We start from the raw sequence: 12,736 nt of genomic DNA, 5'->3' as shown, positions 1-12,736 counted from the left end.
GAAAAGACGGCGGCTATCGCATCCTGCCCGCGCCCCAAGACTAAAAAGGAGGTGAGACGGTTTCTGGGGTTGGCAGGTTACTATCACCGGTTCGTGCCAGGGTTTGCGCAGCTGACCAACCCCTTAACCGACCTTACCTGGAAGGGTGCTCCAGATCTGGTTCAGTGGACGGGGCCGTGCCAGGCGGCGTTTGTGCAGGTGAAAAAGTCTCTCTGTGGGGAGCCGCTGCTTCACACCCCTAACTTTTCCCTCCCTTTTGTTCTGCAGACTGACGCCTCGAACAGGGGGCTGGGGGCCGTTTTGTCCCAGCAGGTGCGGGGGGCCGACCGTCCCGTTCTTTACATCAGCCGGAAGCTGGCAGAGCGTGAAAGACGGTACAGCACCGTGGAGAAGGAGTGCTTGGCTATCCGGTGGGCGGTCGACTCCCTTCGCTATTACCTCCTGGGGCGCTCATTCACCCTCTGCTCGGACCACGCCCCGCTGCAGTGGCTCCACCGCATGAAAGATGCCAACGCCCGGATCACCCGGTGGTATCTGGCTTTACAGCCCTTTAAGTTCAAGGTGGTCCATAGGCCGGGGGCGCAGATGGCGGTGGCCGATTTCCTCTCTCGCTCGCGCGGGGGGGGGAGTAGGTTCGGCCGGAGGGCTCGCCGGCCTCAGTCGGGCGGTGGGGGTATGTGGCGGAGGTGTGGTCCGGGGCGCGGCTGCAGGGGAGGAGTGATGCAGTGAGCTCAACGGGGCGGTGCTGGTGAGAACAGCTGATGGCGATTTTGGACTGATGGTGGTTTTCCTTCCCTTTATATAGTGAGGTGGAGAGGAGCGGAGGAGGAAGACTCTGCGGGAACCGACCGCTGTCAGACGGTGTTCTGTTATAATTCCGTGGACACTCGCAATAAATGTGGAATCTGATGATAACAACCTGTGTGTGGGTGTATCTGTGCATAGCGTACGTCACAGAAGGAAAAACTCCCTTTTAACAGGAAGAAACCTCCGGCAGATTCAGGCTCAGGGAGGGGCGGCCATCTACTGCGACTTCTGTTCTTCAGCTTTCAGGTCCCACTTCTGTGTAACCGGCTCCCAGTATGGATTCTGTACACAACGTACACCATCTCTCTTTTTAAGATTACGCTTGAAACTTGATAGAGCTTATGATCTGGGCTGGACCAGGGGACCCTTAACCTTTCCTCAATTGTACTGCAATAGGGCTAGGCTGCTGAGAGCTTCCCATGATGCACTGATCATTTCTTTGCTCACCTCTTTTCACCATTTGTGTTTATACACCACTCTACTACTGAGCAGTAGTTATTATTAATAATTATTTTCACACTCTGTCTTTTGTCCTGTCTTCTTCCCCTCACCTCCAACTGGTCGTAGCAGATGGCTGCCTCTTCTTGAGCCTGGTTCTGGGTTTAAGAGGTTTCTTCCTCTTTAAAGGGTTTTTTTCCTTCCCACTGTCGCCAAGTGCTTGCTCATAGGAAGTCGTCTGATTGTTGTATGTCTCTAATATTGTAGGTCTTTAGCACCTTGAAAGCACCTTGATTTGAATTGAACTGAATTGTTTCCCACAGTTTTAACTTCTGACCAACAATAGTGTTTTTTTTAGATGTGACCAGTGTTGGTCAAGTTACTTGAAAAAAGTAATCAGTAACTAATTACTGATTACTTCCCCCAAAAAGTAATCCCGTTACTTTACTGATTACTTATTTTCAAAAGTAATTAATTACTTAGTTACTTAGTTACTTTTTAAAAACACGATTTACAACCTGAATAGGTAATAAAGCGATAGATCTTTCAGCCCAATTCTACTTTTTTTGCATAATCCATCACAAAATGTAATCAAATGGAAAAGTCTCTTTTTTTTAACTTGTTTTATCAGTTTTAATCTTTTAACTTTATGCATCAAGTAAAAATTAAATTATATGCACCATTCTCTGACTTGAAGAAATTCGTTTAACATTTAAACCTATTTTCTGCACATTCCAGCACATAAAATAAAATATTTTTTGTGTTTACACTCAGTCTTTCAAATAGATGCAAGTAAAACACAGCAGAAAATAATTAAAGTCAAAGACTAGCGGATCTTTTGCTCTATTTTCACCTGTAAAGCAGAAGTGGGGTAGGCGGAGGTTTACCCTGGTGCAGGTGTGCCGCAGTGGTCAGTGGAAGAATCCGCGAGTTTCTCTGTGAATTTCCCATTATGTCGTTGGGCACTCGGTGCTTGTTTAGGGTTTTTTTTTCGCTGTAAAAAGAAGTTTTCTTCCCACGCACAACGGACACTAATGTTTTTGTCACTTTTTATGGAATCAAACTCAAAATAAGGTCAGTACTTCCACGCTTTAAACGCTGCATGCTCATACTCTCTCCTGTACTCGACATATTATCCATTGTTGATCTGCACACAGCTGTTGTCACGAACGTCGCACTCGCTTACGTCATTGTCATGAGACATTCTCACAAAAAAATCACGGTTTTAGTAACGCAGTAACGCAGCGTTCCTACGGGAAAGTAATGGTAATCTAATTACAGTTTTTGCGATAGTAATCCCTTACTTTACTCGTTACTTTTTTAAAAAAGTAATCAGATTACAGTAACGCGTTACTGCCCATCTCTGGATGTGACCTCTCAAATTTCAAAGATTGTGATTTAGATGCACACACATAACAATTTAAAAAAAGGGGTGAATCTAAAGAGGCCTCAAAATATGTTTTTGCTTTTAATTTGACTCAGACCTGAAATGGACAGAATCCAGTAACACTTTATTTGTAAAATATTGTAAAACATGAGATGCAAAAGTTCTTGAAAGATGCACCTTTTTAACTTTAAGTCAATGAGAAGCTGGCTGGAAGCTAAGTTTAATCAGCTTATGGGAAGCAATTGCTGGGAGTTGTGTACTTATGAAAGTGGGCATGTTATTATTGGCCAATGGGAAAAATAAATAAAACATACATGTTAGGTAGAAGCAGAAGCTCAATAAAATAGATATGGAGATGATGCGGGCGTCTTCCCTGGGTCTCGCCTGAGTTTGTACATGCGGCAAGATGATAAACATGCACAAAAAGTGAAACTGAGGTAGTTTTTAGAGTTTCTTCTGCCTCACTGTCAGACAAAATCCCTTTAAGGCCTTTCACACTGAAGCAAGGACAGAGGGAGATAGAGACCCTGCAGAGGTAGTCAAGGTTCACTGATTAGCTTCAACATGATACCTCAGAAACCAGAGCCTGTTATCAGACTTATACTTCATTTCAGATAAATACTGTAGTTTTTTTTCTTTTTGCACCACTGAGAAGTGATGTGGTTGCAAGTGAGTGAAATGGAATAAAATTGAAGTGCTGTAATGCCTGTACTGCATGCACACTTAATATTGAATATTTTATTATGGGTTCTGTGTTTTAGCATGATGGAGATTTACACTAGTAATATCTTCTCTTTTAGCTTTTCACATTAAGATGCTTTCAGATTTGGTTGTGTGACTGACTGGACTGAAACGGCAAGAAATCAGAAGTCAAATATGCAGGACTGTCACATGACACAAAAGAATTGTCTTCATCAGAATCAGAAGAGGAATTCTTACCACGTTTTACTGTTTTTAATGGTGTATTAGTCGGAGACCGAGTCTCTGAAAAACCAGATGTCTGCATCATGTTTAGCCTCCATTATATACAGTACATTATGTGTAAAATAACCATTGGTGCTTAGTATATTTTTTTAATATGTTGGTAGGAATAGCCTACTAATTTATTGCATTTGTTATGTAAGTAGAATTTCAAATGTGGAAGTAGTTCATAATATCAGTAGATGCTTATCATGCTGTCTGAAAGCATACACTTGCATTCAGCTTGGTTGGGTGAATGGGCGCAACTTGGGTATGTAGTTAATCCTTAACAGTTACATCTGCAGAAAGTGTATTCTGTATTTTGCACATTTCTTTTTAAATCTGCATGAAATGTAGCATTTCTTGCTATTACCTTTGCACGGGAACATAGTAATGGTGAATTATAGTTTGAGTGGTTCTTAAACTCTACTTCCAGATAAGCAGGGATGCTGTGTAAAGTGTAAAGAAAAAACAAATGTGAGGATTTGCAAATCATGTTAAACCACATGTTGAATTGAAAATGGTGAAATAAGGCAACATATTAAATGCTTAAAAAGAGAAATTGTATTGTTTTTAGATTGGAGAAATGCAAAGCACGGTCATGCACATGTGCATTGTTTTTATCATAGTTCATTGAGTGTTTCTTCATTCACTGATAGAACCTTGCAATGACTGCTTCTCTTCTCTCCCAGGATTTGCATTTGTTTGTGACAGGAGATGTACTCGATCCTAAAAGCTAAAATGATAAGACAGTCAGATGAAAAGTGCGGCTGAAGTTCAGTGTGAAGGGGTGGTAGCTTTCAGTCATTAGGAAAACTATTAGACTGATCTCTTGTTACTTCAGACAATCTAAAAAAGAAAAAATAATAATACTGCCACATTTTGCATTTCCGAAAAACTTGTTTTCCAGCATTAGTAGTTTCAGCATTTGGAGTTCTGTTACCCTGCCCTTAGGTTAGGTATGTTATTTTCTTCTTGGAAAGCCTTCTATGTGCTGTGTGACATGGTTATGTTGAAGATGTTGAAACAATTTTTTTTTGTGTGTTTTATTTCCTTTGGGCTTTATTCTGCTCTGCTCCCCTCACTGAGTCTAAAGTCTCTCTAAATCTCTCTGATTTTTTGCTGTTTACCACATTTCTCACTCCCAGCAGTGAAAAGTTGATTCTTTTGTTATGGTTGTAATTAAAATAATTTTCAGTCTTCTCAGAGGTAGTTGATTCACCAAAATATTATGTTGGTTATATTATAAGAATAATGGATGCAAATAGGGAAACTAGAAAATGACAAACTGTTGGATTCAATGCATTTTGCAACCCCCTGATCAGACTCAAAAAAGAAAGTTTGTCGCTCACAGGAACACAATAAGAAAGTGGTAGAGTTGTGGAAAAAGGTTCTATAGGCTGCTATCGATGGCTCATGACAAGCAACCCTCCTCATCTTTTAAAGAATATGGCAATTTCGTTATTGCTTGGGCTTTCTGTGGCATCCATCCAAGTATATTAAAAGCTCAGTGAATGTCATTCAATCATTCTACAGCAATGGTAAATGTGCTGGTTAAGAAAATGTGAGTTTAAATATCACTGAGTGGCCGAGTCATTCACCTGATGAAGGTTAGGGTTAAGAAAGAGAATACTCAAAATGAGCAAAAGCTGCAAGTGACTATGGGGTACTACTGATGTTTGATTAATTAGTCACTCCACAACATTAAATGCGATCGTTGTATTTTGATGTGAACCTTTTGAAAGTCAGGATGAAGAGAGCTATAGCTACACACTTCTTTCTAAACCCTCACGAATAAAGGTGAGACTAGGTGGATTTCTTCGAGTGTTGACATACTGAGTGTGAACAGCAAAGATCCGTCTGCTTACGGCCTTCTGAGCAACACTTCCATTTAACAGCAGTTTTATTTAAAAATGCTTTTACAATGTGATGCCTCAAAATATGAGTATTCCTGCAAGACCCACTCTGAGAAATTTTAATGTGATCCTTATGCCATTGATTTATGAACTAGACTGAATAGCGTAGTCGGTTCAAGAGGGATTTGGCAGGTGGGGGAACTCTGAGTTTATGTATAGCACCATGGGGAGAATAATCACTTAAAATAAAACACATAGTTATTTGTATTCTGAGCTCCATTAGATTTTACTTCATCTGCAGGCTGTAATCAACTGACCTGTCCAGCCAGCTGAATTCAACATGATACAAGTAGATTTTTCATAAGCTGTGTAGCTGATTTCCAACCACTACATAGTATAAAAGGTAGTATTTGGTGAGTGAATCTAATCAGCAACGTAACCTTTCGTTTAAGTTGATCATTGCTACTCTGTTGCTACCCTGTATCTGTCCACCATAGTGAATTACTGCAAACTACACCACAGTGCTGCAAACTAACCACTTTAGCATGCACTAAACCGTACTAAACTACCCCCTTTATACAACCTTTGAATAACCAAAAAAACCCCCAACTTATTATACATTGCAAAATATGTAAGAAACTTCTGCAGCACATCATAGATCCAATATCTGATTAAAAATTAAATGAATTAGGGTAGTTTCCATTTTATCAAATATTTCTTACTGAACATTCGTTACCTTTGAAAATATCTCTCATATTCCTTTCTTGTCCTGTCAAACATTTTTTCTCTCCCTGGGAAAAACAGCAACTGCACATTTGGCCACACACACAGTTTGTTTTTGCTGATGTTTGTGGAGCTGTTGTGTTTGAAACTACCTGCCACTTAAACAAAATTAGCACCATTTATGCTCGCTCCTTTCAGTAGCACTAGCTAGATGCTGAAGTTGAGTAACCAATGTAAGATGGACAAATCACAGGGATTCAGCAGTATTATGCATTAATCTATTACTATGTATTTCTATTTACTGACGGTGTTGGAATGCTGTTCTGGATTGTTATGGCCCACATTAACCCCTGAGCATAATTCCATAAAGTGAGGGAATTACAATTCCAATGGCAAGTGGAGTAAACTATATGAAATCATGGACCTGTCTTACAAGGTGCACACAGTAAGGGTTGTTTGTTGATGTGTAACTTAGGGAAGATATTTTCTTGACACACATTGCTTGCCTTAATGCCATCTGAGAACCATTTAGACATCATAACATACTTAGACATTGTTACTGACCAGGTGCACCCATTCATCGACAGTCTGCACTTTTTCAAATGGATGCTTCCAGCAGGATAACAAGCCTTGTCACAAAGCACTCATCATCTCCAAATGGCTCCAGGAGCATGACAGTGATTTTAATTTACTTCACTTTCCTCGTGTACTTTCTTTAGATCCCAGCCCAGTAGAGCACCTTTGAGATGTGGTGGCAAGGGTTTTTTTCCTTACAGTGTGAATGTGCTGGAAAATATCTGCAAGAACTGTGCGTGGAAACTATCACCATTTCGAGCCCATGCCTGAACCAATTTTCTCTGTTTTGAAGTAGAAATGTCTTATGCAACTCTAGATAGGTGTATCTTTGAGTGTGGACTCCTCTGCCATTACATTTAATGTAAATTATGTAATGCACGACCACCTAAGACTTTTCTTGATTGTTTAAATTGCATGGTTAATTTAAACGTTTCCCCTGATTCAATTCATATCTGCCAGACTGCACTTGAGATGGTAGAAAACCATTGAAGCCTCTTGTCACATTTTCCAGAATGACTGCTTTCAAATTGGAAAAAATTAGATTGCCATCACTCAAGAGAAGGATCAAAGTATAATTGTACATTTCATGCTTTATCAGTGCCTGGCAGGCATTACTGGTTTTGAGATACAGGAATATACGAATATCACGATCTAATACCCTGAGAGGTGTAGGATTAAAGTGACTTGCGTTGAGATAATTCAAGGTGAAGATGCAGATATGAAAATTGTTCCCATTGTCCAAGTGCAGTGCATTACACTACCATGACGATGCCCAGAGGACAACAGATTCATCATAGTCCTGCATAAATTAGGTAACAAGTTTCCGATGATTTATTGACTTAATATCTGGACATGATTACAGCAAAGGAGCAGATTGGAGTCATGCATGGCTGGCTTTGGATTAGAGGCAAAAATGAGCGACATTGTGCTTGTGTTTTGTGTGTGTGTGTGTGTGCTCAGAGCACAGGAGTGCAGCCTCTAACAGGGTGTTGGTATGCTAATACCGCAGCAGTGAGCTGTTCCTAAGGGTAAAATCATCTCTTATTCAAACTCTTTTTCAGCCATAGGCATTTTCTCGACTCAACAGATAAGGAAACAGGTCTGCCTGTGCTGCTTTGGGTGAGAACACCACTTCGTGCGTGTCCATGTGTTTCCGTTTTTGGGGGATTTTTTGCTTTATGAAGCTTGTTCGGCTGTCGTTTCATTTTTGACATTTTACATTTTGCAACAAGTAATAACTAGCGGGGTACCCTTATTAAAACAAAAATTCCACAAACTACTACAGCAATGAGATGTTAGACTACAAAAACATGTCATTGCTGTTCGTTTCATGTTTTCTGTATTGTCATTTGCCTCTTAGGCCATAAGATGCAGCGTTGCCTCCAGTGGCTTTTAGGGGTTACTTATTCCCTTGTTTCTGTTTCCTGCTAAGTGTCTTTTACTCCTTGTGTCTTTCTTAGCTTTGTAGTGGGGATAGTGGTTTCATGGTGGTTGGCCACCTGCCAGAGGAGATGGGTACTGCTACAAAGTGAAGAAGACAGGAAAATTCTGCATAATTCATAGCCAGAAGGAAAAACATATGCTGCCTTTTCTACCTTTAGCAATTGCCTCTGTTGATTGTGTTATTTTTATTTGACACCTTTTCAGGTGGATCCTGTGTGTGCTTACACATAGGTGAACACTGTTACTGGACAAAAAGCATGCCACACTTGCTTTTCATTTATAGATTTTAGCCATATGAAGTCTGCTCTTCTGCAGCCCAGTTATTGATAATCTGTATGTTTGTGTACCAGTTAGAACAGATGATTTTTCTACTTCATGGTACAATCACATTAGGGAAAACAGTGGTTGGAGGCAGCACCACAACAAAAAAAATGCTTTTAACCATGTAATGAATTCGGAAGATGGGAACCAGGTCTGCAACCACTCACCAGTTGTCTTACTGGGTCATAAAGAGGGTGTTAAAACTGCAATTAGACAGAGTGAGTCTCCTTTCATTTTAGTAGTTTACGATTGAATGGGTCCAGTTAGCAATTACATACAATCTATTTGTAATAATACAGGAATTTAACTGTGATAAATCAAAGGGAAATCACAAATTGGTTGATGTCTACATATACAGGATTTCACATGTAACTATTTACATTTAGAGTCCAGCCAGTAGCTTATCTATCAATTACATACTAGTTATTTGAGAACTTTTGCGAAGTTGTCAGAGAGTGATTGCATTCATGCAGAGTTGGACATTACTTGGCAACAGGTTGCCTCCCACTAGGTGGTCACCTTGTAATTGAACGTACACGACACCCTCACCCTCTAGATGTCCTATTAGTCACCACAACTGCTTGCAGTTTTTCCTAGTCAAAGTTTTAAATGAATAGTAATTTTTAAAACTAAATCTAGTAAATCTGCTTCCTCAAATGGCTTTTCTGTTAGTATATTAAGCAAGCATAGACCGTATTTGTTCCTTATCATTATTAAACATATAAAGAATTTAACTTTGTCTTTATGATCAGCTCTTGCTGAATCCACCTGTTTTGATTTTGCAGCTTAGGAACGCTATTTTATTCTGACTCTACCCACTGAAGCACAATAGTATGGTGTCTCGGATTAATTTTCTATGTTAACAATTAGTTTATTGTGAATTACTGTCACTTTAAAAGGCATTAATTATCTCAGTAATACAGTGCAGAATTTATTTTTATTGAAACGGAGGGCACTCATAGTTCTTCTTCTTTTTTCTATTGTTATTGTGATACCTGCATTTCAGACATAAAGGATTCAGTGCCCACAGTCACTGATGGAGTCATGGTGTGAGTGCTTATCTGTGCAGCTTGAATGGCGCAGTGTAAGTTGCCGCTTACTGACAGGGTTTATGGACCTGCCTGGCATGATGAAGGAAAACTGCTCCTGCCAGATTTTGTGATAATTGCTGCTCTTTGGAAAACACTGTGAATATAATAATTAGCACGGTGACTCAGGACAAACAGAGAAATAAACTTATTGCAACAATGCAGTAAATGTAACCAGAATGGTGGGTTGAGTGTGGGAAAACAGAGAAAGGGATAAACAAGAGCCACATTGAGTATAAGTAGCCTTCAAGGTGCCTCCTAACCATCATTGTTGACACGCGCGCATAGAGTACATTTATTTGCACTGGCACGCACAACCGCACAGACACAAACACGAGTTGTCGCAGAGGTAGTGATCCAGTTGGTCATGTCTATTCATTTGGTAAAAAAAATCTGATTATTTTCAAGGATGTGTACACATCGATATAATCAGGAATGCTTAATTGGAAATATTTATGCAGAGCATTATTTAAATAATTCTCTGTTCATTATCATAAGTTCTCCCTCACTGCTTTTATTAAGGACAAGATTTAATTATTTTGCGATAAACTGTAATGTTCTCATGTGACATTTCATCAAGAAATGGATGTTTCATTAAACTAAAGGTCAGATACTACAAATACTTCGGCCAGATCGCTTCCCTGTGCCTTTATGCTTATGGTGATGCTGCATGGACTCGGGTGACTTTCTGAGTGGTCTTTATTTATTCATTTTGGCTAAATCAGGATTGTTTAACACTTGAAATAGGAGCGATCGGCTAATACATATCATATTTAAAGTTCAGCTGAAATTGCTTGTCATACAGTAATATGTCCCGGCTTTTTTTAAGAAAAAAAAAATCCAAATTCAATAGAGACAGAAAATAGTTTTTCTCTCTTTTATTTTAATGATTGCTCTTAATTTCTTATCTGCCTTAATATGGAAATTTGTGTACATACAGGCAGTCACCTCACATTAATTTAGGGCATATTTACATACATTTACATATTTACATTTACATATTTACAACACTGTTCTTTTGCAAGCAGTCACAGTGACTGATGTACTGTCGTTTGTCTTGCAACTTGGTTTGTTGAGTGAGCGGACAAACATTCACAGAGGAAAAGTGCTCTGCAAATGTCAGTTTGGGGGCTAGACAGCAAATTAACTACTCTTGTGTGGCATATTAAACAGCGTGTAAACCTTCCTCCAAATTTCACTTGTTTTGGATGCTTGTCGTGTCCTTACTCTTCAGTACTACTGCTAACAAAATACTCCCTGCCCACGGCTTTTAGGCTACAGTGCCAGTTTGTTTACGCTTCCTCCCATTCCCCTGCCTGTGCCTGAGCTCACCTTGTCAGCTGCTGTCAATCCACTGCCCCCGCCAACACACCCCTCCAGCAACAGGAAGGAAATGTAGCATTTCTGATATTTGCAAAGACATTTTGTTGGTTATTTGGTTATTAAAAAGGCTGTTTTTAAACCTTCAAAATTGCAGTATTTTTGCAGAAAAAAGGGGATATTTTGCTTTTAGTTCAGGTGTTAAAACACCCTATTGTATGGAGGTCATTCCGAACATGTTAAATGCCATGGTACACCAAAGAAAGATGCACAGTTCAAAGGAATACCTAATTATTGGTTGTTCAGAAAATGCCACGGAAAGGTTTATAGTAGGGAGCAGATGTTAGTTTGCCTGAGAAAAATGTGACCTATAAAAAGCTACTGTCCAGAAAGAATATTGCACCAAAAGTCACATGTTTTACTGCAGCTTATAAAGTCCTGAAGTGCCCTCGTAGTGTTATACTGTTCTTAACATAAAACTTATATTAATTGGAATTGTGAGGGCTAAAAAAAACACAGAAATCCCATCTGGAATCTGTGTGTGCGCGCGCGTTTGTGTGTCTGTGTGTGGCTGATATCGGTAAATAATAGCTTGATAAATCAGCCTCGCTGAAGGGTTGTGTAAATCAGCAGAATAAGATTGAACTGGCCAGCGATAGATGTCGTACAAATGCTGATACTGAATGCAGCTTGGCTGTTTTACTTGTCTGTCAGGGCAGAGACATGTGCATGTTATTCACTACAAGCAAGCGGCAGTATTGCCAAAGCAGCAACCACACTCTTTGGGACTGTACAAACTAGTAAATCAGCTGAATGTTGACAGATCTAAACCTTTATTGGCACAAATTCATCTTCATGTTGTCTTCTGTTCTCTGTCCTCTGCTGCTTCTTTCCCTGCAGTTCTCTTTGGTCAGTTTGTGGTATTCCAGACTTTGACCAGCGATGTGGTCGAGATCTATGATGGTTCTTCAACAGATTCAGCCCTTCTCTCTTCCATATATGGATCACACTCAGGTAAGAGCATAACTCTCTGACTTTGAAGCCTAGTTTCTCTTCGCTCATAAGTATGGCTAGGGCCTTGAAAGGTCGAGTGCAGCATTTAGAATTGCGGGCAGTACATCACATGCGACTCAATTCTAATCAAATTACTATTTTTCCTAGACAAATTGAATGTCTGTTATCTGAGCCACTTCAAGCTGCTGGGGATAAAGATTGTTTCCCTTCATATATTCTCATATTAATGTTATATAATTACATTATGATTGTAATTGAATAAACTCCTGAGATCCCAATTAAAATAACAAAAGCAAACCAGCTGTTGTAAATTGTTGTCACATTCTACCTGGTTAGACTGTCAAAAATGTTGAAACAAAGAAAAGCACTGAATCCTTTGTGTTGTGCCGTACCACTTAAGAACATCCTTTTGATTTAAATTTAAATCAGACCGATAATGTCTTGATTATGTTTTTCTTTTTGCTTTGTTATGTAGGTGAGACCCTACCTTTGAGTTCAGGAAACAAGATCATGCTAAAGTTTACCACAAATGGAACAGAAACAGCCAAAGGATTTCATTTTGTTTACCAAGGTAACGTTACATTTTCTGCTATAGTTCCAGAGTTTCATCCGATGAATTATTTGCTACTTTGACTGCATTTGTTTGCTTTCGGGGGAAGGTGAAGGTACTTTAGCCCAGCGCTCATCAAACAGAGGGCTGTTCAGCAGAGTGCCACTGGATGCGGCTGGGCATGTCTGAACAAAGCAAAATGATGTGGAGTCAAATAGCCTATCCTGGCAAAGCAGATGAGAGTGACTAATGA

General features: G+C 39.7%; 1 protein-coding gene across 9 annotated transcripts in view; it reads left to right on the top strand.

Annotated features, from left to right (window-relative positions):
- Positions 1–12,736, top strand: part of LOC120722328 (CUB and sushi domain-containing protein 3-like) — a 249,206-nt gene that overhangs the window by 141,885 nt on the left and 94,585 nt on the right. For all 9 annotated transcript variants that reach the window (XR_005693406.1, XR_005693405.1, XM_040013302.1 and 6 more), the window contains 2 exons: positions 11,820–11,933; positions 12,409–12,504. Coding sequence is in view for 7 of the 9 variants with exons in the window: in XM_040013302.1 (XP_039869236.1) it covers positions 11,820–11,933; positions 12,409–12,504 (210 nt within the window). In the remaining 2 variants the exon portion in view is untranslated. The remainder of the gene's footprint in view (positions 1–11,819; positions 11,934–12,408; positions 12,505–12,736) is intronic.

The sequence above is a fragment of the Simochromis diagramma genome, unplaced genomic scaffold (assembly GCF_900408965.1).
Source record: "Simochromis diagramma unplaced genomic scaffold, fSimDia1.1 OVJJ01000618.1, whole genome shotgun sequence".
Taxonomy (NCBI): domain Eukaryota; kingdom Metazoa; phylum Chordata; class Actinopteri; order Cichliformes; family Cichlidae; genus Simochromis; species Simochromis diagramma.
The sequence above is the reverse complement of the archived record's forward strand: the minus strand, read 5'-3'. Positions and strand labels throughout refer to the sequence as shown.